This window comes from Mustelus asterias, chromosome 1 (genome assembly GCF_964213995.1).
Source record: "Mustelus asterias chromosome 1, sMusAst1.hap1.1, whole genome shotgun sequence".
In the NCBI taxonomy this organism is placed as follows: domain Eukaryota; kingdom Metazoa; phylum Chordata; class Chondrichthyes; order Carcharhiniformes; family Triakidae; genus Mustelus; species Mustelus asterias.
Window position 1 is genome coordinate 16,075,798 of NC_135801.1, and position 12,217 is coordinate 16,088,014.

Genomic DNA, 12,217 nt, shown 5'->3' on the forward strand with positions numbered 1-12,217 from the left:
TGTGTCTGTGTGTGTTTAATAAAGTGGTTGCGTGGATGTTTTTGTTGTTGTTTGCTTTAATGTTTTAATGTTCTTCCCCCAATTGTGATTTTACAACAGTGGATTTGATACAGAGTTTAAATAAAAATTGGAAATTGGATTGGATTAAATTGAAATAAATTTTTGAAATTCCTTAACCTTTTAAGTATAATCAATGGCCATGATTGTGCTTAAGAGGTATAGAATATAAATACATAGATAATATATATATATGTGGGACATTACTTTGAACACAATTTTTGGAAAGTAAATTGAAATTTCAAAATCAAAGTACATAAATTGAAATTTGAAATAACCTATTTGAATTTTGAATAATCCTGGGTTCAAATTTTGTTGAGAAAGGATTTAAACCTTGAAGGGTGCTCTTTCCTTTGTCTTGAAGAAATCGTGACATCATCACATTGGAATGTGTTTTATTTCTTGTGTTTTTTTTAACTGGCAGAGATTTCACCATCTTCTGTTCCTAATTTGGCAATTAAAAAATTATATACATTGGAGGTTGTAAATTTTATTTTTGTTTTTAATTTGACAGATTTTGAGACCAAATTAATTCATGTGGCTCCAAGCCAAATGTATTTTTTGTGTTTTGTTTTAAATAGATCATAGAATCATAGAAACCCTACAGTGCAGAAACAGGCCATTCGGCCCATCGAGTCTGCACCGACCACAATCCCACCCAGGCTCTACTCCCATATCCCTACACATTTACCCGCTAATCCCTCTAACCTACACATCTCAGGAGACTAAGGGGCAATTTTAGCATGGCCAATCAACCTAACCCGCACATCTTTGGACTGTGGGAGGAAACCGGAGCACCCGGAGGAAACCCACGCAGACATGAGGAGAATGTGCAAACTCCACACAGACAGTGACCCAAGCCGGGAATCGAACCCAGGTCCCTGGAGCTGTGAAGCAGCAGTGCTAACCACCGTGCTAATGGCTCGTGAATAACAAGTCTAGCAGCTTCAAGACTCCAAGATTGTTTATCACAACCTAGTGATAATTGAGACTTGAAGAGTTTGGCTCATTCAGATTTTCTCACTGTTAACTTTCAAATTAAAGTGATTGGTTACGCTTAAGCATTACAGTTTCTGACATTTAATTGATAGAATAGATTGAGCGCACAAAATAACCAACTTATAAATGGGAAGTTGCCTAAATTCTAAAGAGGTAAATAAGTTTAATTTTGACAAATAAAGGGTAATGGAAAGAGAGTCTGTATGGGTTTTGTGTTTCAAAGAGGGATGCATTGAAACATATTCTGTTTATAATGTAACCATTTGAATGTGAGATAATTTTACAAAGTAATATCTGTTTGTTTTGTGACTTTCCTATACTGAGTAAATGTTATCTGTGGTAACCCTCATGTTCACATGTAAAGTTTGTTCGGTTCAATATATGTAAATGCAAATAAGTTGGGAGTAAATTTTTAGATCTCGTACTAATAAAGAACTGGGATCGAACCAAACTTGGGCCACGGTGGAAAGGACCGTTCCAAGTTCTCCTCCAGACTCCAACTGCAATCAAGGTTCAAGGACAACCTCGCTGGATACATCTGAGTGACTGTAAATGGTGGACACCAGTACCTACCGATAAACCATGAAGTTTATTCTCATCATCCTCAGCCTTTCAGCTATCCCTCTGGTACGAGGACAACCAATCCAAAGGAAAAGAAGTCTGGGAAATGGACTAACCAATGGACATTTGCACTCTAATACTTTTCTGTACATGTCTTATCTGTATACATTGCAGTCAAACCTGAGTAAGTGTTGGGTATGTTCACATATTCCTGCCCGTGCCGAAGGAGGGATCCCCTTGTTCCCCGTCCCCTTATCCACACAGAGAACTATAGGATGGATATTGTATCAAAACGGGACTAAATGTGAGAGACAAGGCGGGTCCCAGACTATTGGCAGTAACTACCGAGTAGATATTACGGGTGACGTTTCTACTCTGAAAACTGCTGGGTGTAACCTGACGTCCCTTATTCATAGCTTCAAACCCAAATATAATAGGTCGGACTCCCCACCCCATTTTGTTGTCATGAATCAGCAGAATAGATCCGTATGTATCCTTAGAAATGGGACTAAGCCGGTAGGCCGTAGTAGCTGTACCCAGACTTTCAATGTCACTGGGGGCCACCAAAGGGATATGCTGGAAATTGAGTATTCTAATGGTACTGCCCAACTAAGAATAGGTGCCGAACTACTGAGCGACATGATTACGTATAATGGTACCTATTTTGTCTGCGGAAACAATGCCTATCCATGGCTCCCTTGGGACTGGGCAGGATCTTGCTATCTAGCGTATGTGGTCCCCTATATCCAACATTATGACTCCCTATGCCTCCACCCCAAGATACATCTTTTGAGATCAAAACGGGCTATCACAGAAACCCAGCGATCTTGGATGATAGCCTTTCCTCTCTATGGTACAGCCAAAACTGCCTGAGAACTAATCAACATGGCTTCAGCTCTCGAGAAAATAGCTAATAACACAGCAGACGGTCTGGAAAGTATGGGCACGGCGATATCTGAGGTATCGCCAGATGTGTTTGCCATCTGAACGGTAGCCCTTCAAAACCGAATGGCTTTGGACTATTTACTGGCTGAATTAGGAGGTACATGCACTCTAGTGGGTACAGAGTGTTGCACCTATATCCCTGATTCCTCTGAAAATATAATAAGCCTAGCTAATCACATTAGAGAGACAGCAGATAAGATCAGAACACAAGGGCAGAAATTCAATCATTACAACCCCCCTGGTTGGTGGCCGTTTGGTAACATTTTGGAGACTGGGGAGGAATGATAGTATACCTAGGAATCATCTTGGTCGTGTTGGTAATTTTATTTCTTCTCAAATGCCTATGTAATTATTTGTCCCATTCTTCCAACGGCCCCCTGTAAAACGATTTACGAGTTAATTATCATGGAATGATAAAAGGAGGGAATGAGATATTAAAGAGTTAATGTCCACTGTAAAGGGCAAGGTGAACTATTGGGCTTGCAAGAACGGCAGAGAAACAGCTCATGGGAGCAAACTGACAAAACAGGTTAACCACAGGCTCCAGCTTGCTGAGCCCGGCTGGGGTGCGAGTCTAGCTGAGTACGTGATAATGTTCTCTTTTGCACTAACAAATGGTGTATCCTAAAGACATTATGCTTATGTTCTGATGGGTGGTGGTTGTAAGTAGTAAATGCGTATTTTAATAGGATGTTCTTTCTTATACAGCAATTCCTGTAACTACTCGTTTTTGATTGAATTGGGTGATGTGTGCTTAAGTCTAGACATTTTTGATTGAATCAAATGATGTGTTTAAGTCTTGTTTGAAATCACATCTACCTGATGGGATTGTAAACTGTATAAAAGGGGTCAGCCTTGTTGCTTCGGGGGGCTTTTGCTAACTGACTCCCAGCACTGAGTGGAAGTTACGTAGCAAAAGTTTGCCCGCTTGCATATGTAAGACAAATAAAGAACTTTTGAATCGGACAACAGTTGGTGTTTGCCTTTGTATCAGGGACGGAAGAGTCTCACAAAAACGAACTTAACACAAGCAGACCTGGATCTAAACCTAGAGCCACCTCTGAATCCAGATCTGAACTTAATAGCGGGATCTAGATCTAAATCCATACCTGAATCTAGAGCCAGAGTGTATCTAGATCTGAATCCAGAGCTAGATCTGAATCTAGAACTAAATCTGGATCAAATTCATACCCTGTATCTAAACCTAGAGCCAGCACTGGATCTAGATTTGCATCTGCATGTGAACATAGAGCGAGATCTGTATTAAGATTTTACCCTGAAGCTAATTTTTAAAAGTAATTTACGGGATGTGGACATCTGGTTCTACATCTGCATCTAGAACTGGATGTAGATCTAAATTTGTGATCCAGATCTGGATCTGGACCTTTCATCCCAGATGTTTCAACTGCATGTGGTATTCTCCTCCTGTCCACCACTCACATTAAACCATCAGACTGAGTAAGGTGAAGTCCTTCTAAAGCTGTGGTAAGTCTCAACAGTATGGCTGAGCAACTGGTGGATGTTGTTGGAGCAAAGAATTGCTGGATGAGAAAAAGACCAAGTCCATCCAGTTTACCTGATACCAGTGACAAGCAGGAGCTGAGTGCAGGTTAAACAAGAGAGATGTACTGTACATGCTACAATGAAATGTCATAAACATATTCAATCAGTAACCTGAAAGTGTTTCTGTGGTTGGGAGACAGGGAGGTCAGAGTGAAAAAAAACTAGTAGTGACAGAAGACCAATATTGCAAGAAAGACTGCAGCAGATATTAATCCAAGGTGTCTTTCATTAAGTATCGGATCTGGTCTACATAAAACTTATTAATTCACATTGGTCAAATTGATCTTTCCCACTCTACCTTCTATATGCTCCTGTGAGTCATCTGTTCCCATTTTTTGACTGTGGTCCTTTACGTTAAGCACCTGGATTTGGTATTTGAACCAGCTGCTACTTGGGAGCAGAGGGATGACACTCTTCTTTGCAATATGCATCTTTCCCTTCACTCACTCTGCCCTGTAAGTGGTGCATGAAATCAAATTTGTTCAGGGGTTGGTAATTTGTGATATTCAGGAAACGCTGGAGCTACAGGTTCAGTTGACAAATGGAAACAGCAAATTGGTTGTTACACCATCTCGAGCATCCAGCCTTTAGTTGCTGCTGGTCCCATCGTCAATACTTCCAACCTTGAGTGACTGTCTGTGTAGAGTTTGCATGTTCTCCCCGTGTCTGCGAGGGTTTCCTCCAGGTGCTCCAGTTTCCTCCCATATTCCAAAGATGTGCAGGTTAGGGGGATTGGCCATGGTAAATGCACAGATTACAGGATAGAGTGTGGAGGTGGGCCTTGGTAAGATGCTCTTTCGGAGAGTTGGTGCAGATTTGATGGGCCAAATGGCAGCTTTCTGCACTGTAGGGATTCTATGCTTCATACATATGGTCAATGACATTAACATGAACCAGGTGCAAATATTCTCATCTACAGCTGCTTCCGACTGTGTCTAGCTTCTTATTGACAAATTGCTCAACTGGAACCTGGGCCATATTTAGAGATGTAAATTTGAGCAAGTATACGATTTTCAGAATGTAATTTCCAAATCAGATTACACAATACAAAAATGACAAATCTGGAGAAAATCAATTATTTGGAACAATGTTATAATTCATTTAGCAGAATGCTACCCAGTCTTATTTTCAAGTTATCACAAAATTATGACGACTGGCAGAAATACAGGCCAAAGCCAGAGGTTAGATAGACTTACATAGAGTCTGCAGAAGAAAGGCAACTCCCAATCTCATACTGACTGTATCCCCCTCACCCAGACAGCCCCATCACTCCACACTCCCAATCTCACACTGACTGTATCCCCCTCACCCAGACAGCCCCATCACTCCACACTCCCAATCTCACACTGACTGCATCCCCCTCACCCAGACAGCCCCATCAAGTCATTAAGACCAACTAGTCAATGCTGGTGTATATGCTGCACAAACCAGCCCCCTCCCACCTCTCTTCATCTAACTCAGTGAAGGGCAAGCTAAGTTGGTGAGTGGGCCGCATGAGTGGTCTTCCTTCATCTCAGTGGGCCGTAAGATTGAAATCGGGCTTGTTCACTAACCATGACCCCATGAATAAGATTAAATACATTTAATACACGCCACATATTTCATAACAGGTTATAGAAAATGATTAATTATTTATATATTAATAGAACTATCAACTTCAAATGGTGAGAATAAAATAAATATTTACACTTTGGACATAGAGGGAGCGCACAGCTCTCTCAGTCAGTGTTGTGAGCAATCAGCACACACACCTCACTTGTCCGTGCTTTACATGCATTTCGCTTCAGTCGTACCGTGGGAAATAATCATGTTAATGGAAACCAGTGGAATGTGGCAACCGGTGGAATGCATTGGAATGATCAACAAAATGTTTTATGGGCCGCACTCAAAACTCACGTGGCCCTCAGGCCGCAGGTTACTCGCCACTGATCTAACTATCAACCCCTAGTGTATTTTGTTCATGCTCATCTTGCTTCCTCTTAGTGAATTTGTGTTATTGGCCTCAGATTCTCCATATGGTAGCGAGTTACACATTGTGATAACTCTCTGGGTGAAGAGGCTTCTCACTTGAATTTCTTATCAAATTTATTCATGATTAGTTTCTATTTGTAGCTGACTAGTTATGGTTTTGCCCATAAGTGGGCGGCATGGTGACACAGTGGTCAGCACTGCTGCCTCCCAGCGCCAGAGACCCGGATTTGATTCCCAGCTGGGGTCACTGTCTGTGTGGAGTCTGCATTTTCTCCCCGTGTCTGCATGGGTTTTCTCCGGGTGCTCCGGTTTCCACCCACAGTCTGAAAGACGTGCTGGTTATGTGCATTGGCCATGCTAAATTCTCCCTCAGTGTACCCGAACAGGCACCGGAGTGTGGTGACTAGGGGATTTTCACAGTAACTTCATTGCAGTGTTAATGTAAGCCTACTTGTGACACTAATAAATAAACATTAAAGTGGAAACATATTCGCCATGTGTAGCCCATCAAACCCTTTCATAACCTAAATGATTTCTGTAGAGAATTTGTTTTGTAGAGAAAAGAGCCCCAGCATATCCAATCATTCTTGATCTATTTTTTAACAAAAGCACACAGTTAAAAAGACACTGGCCAATATAGTTTTTATTCAAAAAGAAATATTAAAAAATGACTAAACATCAAATGTAGTGATACATAATTTCCCCAAAATTTAGTATTTTTTCACAACATAACATTGCATTATACTCCTTTAAAACTCCAGTATTAACAATGACCAATTACAAAAGGATACTTCATTAAAGTATTGAGAATATATCAGACCAATTACATTTAATTTATATTACAAAAGTCATGGGTGACAAGGAGAGTCTTCAAGCAATCACCAGCAATAGGGGAATATTTTCTCCAGTTGATCCAGAAATTAAGTTAGAACCTGAACACACTGCTTTTGAAAACAGAATAAGAAGCTTAGAAATGACATCAGAGTGAATGTCCAATGTGCAACATTCTGCTGTCTGTTATTTTTAATAGTGTCAAATATATTAACAGTTTATTTAAAATTGTTGATTGAGGAATGTCATAAGAAGGCTCCAAGCTCCGAACAAGATTTGGGCTCCCACATTACTACATCTTACCTTTCACCTATCACAATCTTGCCTATTCTTTTAAGCTGTCTAAATCTTTTTGCAGTCTCTTTAGGTCCCTTTCACAGTTTACTTTCCCCAATTAACTTTCTATCACAGGCAAAGTTGGAGGCAAAGTCCATCCCCTCATCTAAGTCATTGATATCGAGTGTAGATATCTGAAGCATAAGCATGGATTCTTGTGATCCCCCAATAATTGTAGTCTGCTAACCTGAAAATGACCCCTTTATTCCAATGCTGTTTTCTGATATTAACCAATCCCCAATTATCCCAAAACGTTATCCCAATTCCCATGAGCCCTAATTTTGTTTTGTCCAATACCTCAACAAATACTTTTTGAAAATCCAAATTGACTATATCCACTGGTTTCCACTTATCCATCCTTTTAGTTACAACCCTAATGAAAAATCTGATCGATTTGTCCAACAGGATTTCCTGTCAGTTTGTGTTGGCTCCCAAAGTGCCCAGTTATCATGTCCCTAATAATAGATCCTAGCATTTTCCTGACGAGTTTTATAAGTCTATCTGGCCTGTAGCTCCCCATTTTCTCTCTCTATCCTTTCTCTAGTTAGTTTCTCATCCCATTTTCTCTTTATCAATTTTAATGAAAAACTCCCAATTCTCAGGCGAACTATTCTTTTTGATAACATTAAAAGCCACTTCCTTTACTTTTATACCATAGAGTCATAGAGGTTTACAGCATGGAAACAGGCCCTTCAGTCCAACTTGTCCATGCCACTCAGTTTTAACCCCTAAACTAGTCCCAATTGCCCACACTTGACCTATATCCCTCTATACCCATCTTACCCATGCAACTGTCTAAATGCTTTTTAAAAGACAAAATTATACCTCCCTCCGATTGAAACAATTGCCCCTCTGGACCCTTTTGTATCTTTCTCCTCTCACCTTAAACCTATGTCCTCTAGTTTTATGGTTACTTATTTTGTTCACCTTGGTTGAATAATTTTTTCCATGGAGATTTTATTCCTCAAGGGATTGTATATTCATTGTGAAGTTTGACTCAAGAAAACATCTTTAAATTTTTGCTATTGTCCTGGTCATATCTTTTAATTTAACTTCCCAATCTACATTAGTCAACTCCCCTTCATTTCTTACATAGCTTGCTTGTTCAGACTCAGGACCAGAGTTTTAGACTTCACTAAATCACTCTCAAACTCTATAAAATTCTAACATATTATGGTCACTCTTCCCGAGAAGTGCTTTTACTACAATTAACCCTGTCTCATTGCACAACAATAAATCTCAAATAGCCTTGCTCTCCACTTACTGCAACAGCACCAATGTTGAGGAAGCAGTGTGTAAAGCTGGCAGGCACAGTGGCAGCTGCCCACATTGGACATCTTGACACACACCCACCCATTCCATGTCACCCACATGCAGCCTTGCAGAGTCACTGCTGACAGTGAAGGATCTGTAACTCGAGGACTCTGAAAAATTGCCTTCAAAGTTTATGGAAAAGTAAGTTAAAGGTTAACAGAATTGGAAATATTAAAATTAAAAAATAAACTGCACAGAATATAATAAATAATAGCACCCACGCCAAACACTTCATTGGGACTACCACCAAGAGACTTAAGAATAAAGAACAGTACAGCACAGGAACAGGCCCTTTGGCCCAACAAACCTGCGCTGATCACATTTATCTATTTAAATATGCCTGTTCATATGCCTATCAAGATAAGTCTTAAATGTGGCTAATGGAACTGCCTCAACCACCTCACTTGGCAGTGCATTCCAGGCCTCCACCACCCTCTGTGTAAAAAACTTCCCCCGCACAGCTCCACTGAACCTTTCCCCCCTTACCTTGAACTTGTGCCCCCCTGTAATTGTCATTTCTGCCCTGGGAAAAAGCTTCCAACTGTTCACCTTATCTATACCTCTCATAATTTAATAAACTTCTATCAGGTCGCCCCCAGCGACCTTAAGGGAATCCAATTCACTGGTAAAATAAAGAGACAAGTAGTTTCGTAAAATATAAACACCCACTCAATTTGGAGAAGGAATTGGTCCTTGTTGTTACTGTCTCAAGAGCCAATTCTGAACCCCACCACACCAAAGTATGGGAGCGATCATATTAACATTGGTCATGTCTGGCTATCTGCCAAAAATGGGTATTAGGCAACTTCAATTAAATAAGTTAAAGACGCAACGCTTGTCTGGGGATACCTGCAGGAAGTAGGCAGAGTTGGGTGGCGCAGATGTCGGACCTGCATCACTCAGATTTCCCCAGCTGTCACCACCTCCCGCATCAAAAAGACAAGGGTTATTTCTTTTTTTTAAAAAAAATAGCCTTCCTGGGAGGAGCAGCCATAATTGTTCGTCACATTCTGGCAGGAAAATCTTTCATTTTTCGCTCACCTCGCAAAACAAAAACACAGTCTGATCAACACAATCCAGAATTTTATAATCAAATCGTGTCAATATTTGAGAGTAGAAATCTTGGTCCTTTCCGCTTTTAAAAAAAAAGCCCTGTAAAATCCATGAACTTTTGTAGTTGCACCGTAAATATTTAATTATCCGCAAGAACAAGTTCTTGCTGGTTGTATCATTGCCCTGAAGCTGTTTCACTGGCAAGCAGGGGCCTTGGCATCTTGTACCACATAGAATGCATAAGAATGTGCAGGGAGAATGATTGGACTCCCTGGTTGAAGTGCTTTTCCCCTGATGATTGGCAAGGTCTTCCTGTCCACCATTTTGAGAAGCTTGCCATTGAGTCGAACAGACCTAAGAAAAAGACAAAAAGTTCTGATTTCTCAAGCGGTACAAGTTGTTAATTACAATTTTCTCCCTTCTGACAAATTGGGCTGGGTTTTCAGAGTCATGGAGACATTAGTAACCACGTGCATAATGACGCTAAATTATTAAAAGTAACTAGGCAGTGGTAGCACCCACACATAGAATCATAGAATCCTACAGTGCAGAAGGAGGCCATTCGGTCCATCGAGTCTGCATCGACTACAATCCTAATCCTACCCAGGCCCTATCCCCATAACCCCATGCATTTACCCTAGCTACTTCCCCTGACACTAAGGGGCAATTTAGCATGGTCAATCCACCTAACCCGCACATCTTTGGACTGTGGGAGGAAACTGGAGCACCCGGAGGAAACCCACACAGACACGGGAAGAATATGCAAACTCCACACAGAAGTGACCCAAGGTGGGAATCAAACCCGGGTCCCTGGCGCTGTGAGGCAGCAGTGCTAACCACTGTGCCACCATGCTGCCCCATGGACCAATCCACTCGGTAGAAAAATGTGTCACCTTCCCCTCCAATCCATAGCTGGAGCTCTCAAGTAGAATCCATAGCCCCGACACTCTTACACTGTTGTTCTCTCTCCTAACATCCTGTCAGGTTGCTAAGCCAGACTCTAGCCTCTGCTTTTAATAAATCTTTCTGGGCGATCAGCTTGCAGTCTCCTCCCATATCTGTTGGCACTCACCTAGTCATCACCCCTACATCTCTCACTTTCTCAGATTCTGGCACGTTCTGCCCTCAGAAAGTGTGTGGGGGTGGGTGTTTCTGCTGGGACTCCAGACCAGGATTTCCATCTGGAGGCAGTGGCATAGTGGTGTTGTTGCTGGACTAGTAATCCCGAGACCCAGGGTAATGCTCTGGGGACCCGGGTTCAAATCCCATCCCAGCAGATGTTGAAATTTGAACTCAATAAAAAGAAATCTGGAATTAAAGCGTCTACTGATGACAATGAAACCATCGTCGATTGTTGGAAAAACCCATCTGGTTCACTAATGTCTTTTAGGGAAAGAAATCTGTCATCCTTACCCAGTCTGGCCTACATGTGACTTCAGATCCACAGCAATGTGGTTGACTCTCAACTGCCCTCAGGGATGGGCAATAAATGCTGGCCCAGCCAGCGACACCCACATCCCATGAACAAATAAAAAAATAGCAATAGTAATAGCAGATTCACTAGGTTGATTCAGGAGTTGAGAGGGTTGGCTTATGAGAAGTGACTGAGTAGACTGGGGCTATATTCATTGGAATTCAGAAGAATGAGGGGAGATCTTATAGAAACATATAAAATTAAGAAGGGAATAGACGAGATAGAAGCAGGGAGATTGTTTCCACTGGCGGGTGAAACTAGAACTAGGGGCCATGGCCTCAAAATAAGGGGGAGCAGGTTCAGGCCTGAGTTGAGTAGGAACTTCTTCACCCAAAGGGTTGTGAATCTGTGGAATTCCCTGCCCAGTGAAGCAGTTGAGACGACCTCATTGAATGTTTTAAGGCAGGGATAGATACATTTTTCAACAGTTAAGGAATTAAGGGTTATGGCAAGCGGGCGGTTAAATGGAGCCGAGTCCACGAAAAGATCAGCCATGATCTTATTGAATGGCAGAGCAGGCTCGAAGGGCTAAATGGTCTACTCCTGTTCCTAATTCTTATGTTCTCATGTTCTGACCTGGGCAGTGGTGGTCTCTGGCAGCTAACACAGGCATCTTCTGACATTAAGGCAGAGACCAGAGACTTGTGATTATGAAATCAGTCAATTGGGTCCTTGCTGTGACTTGTTTTATGAATATATCAAAACAAAATAAGACTTTGGTGGCTGGTTCAAAAAAAAATACTGGTTGCAAGTACGCCCACCCAAGGACCCACATTTACTTGCTTTTTAATTAACTGGGTTACAATTAGAAACCATCAATTTTATAAGTTACAACAGCATTCCTTTTTTAACCTCCACACACAGAGAAGACAATTGCAGGAGCTAGAATCTCTGCATGGTTCCCTCAGTCAAATTCTTACCTCTGAATAAAAATAATCATTACAAACCACACTCCACATAATCTAGGTGGAGAGTATAGTGCAGAAGGACTGTCGGGCGGTTACTTTACGGCCCGTTCAGATGTTGTGAAAGATCCCAATGCCGCTATTGAAATAAGAAAGGAAGTTCTCTCAGGTATCCTGGCCATTTTTATCTTTCAACTAACAGTCTTGA

At 41.4% G+C, this 12,217-nt stretch overlaps 1 protein-coding gene across 2 annotated transcripts in view; it reads right to left on the bottom strand.

Annotated features, from left to right (window-relative positions):
• Positions 1–6,727: 6,727 nt before the first annotated feature.
• Positions 6,728–12,217, bottom strand: part of hpse (heparanase) — a 46,041-nt gene continuing 40,551 nt past the window's right edge. For both annotated transcript variants that reach the window (XM_078209919.1, XM_078209912.1), the window contains exon 12: positions 6,728–9,984. In XM_078209919.1, coding sequence (XP_078066045.1) covers positions 9,825–9,984 — 160 coding nt within the window. In that variant the 3' untranslated portion in view covers positions 6,728–9,824. The remainder of the gene's footprint in view (positions 9,985–12,217) is intronic.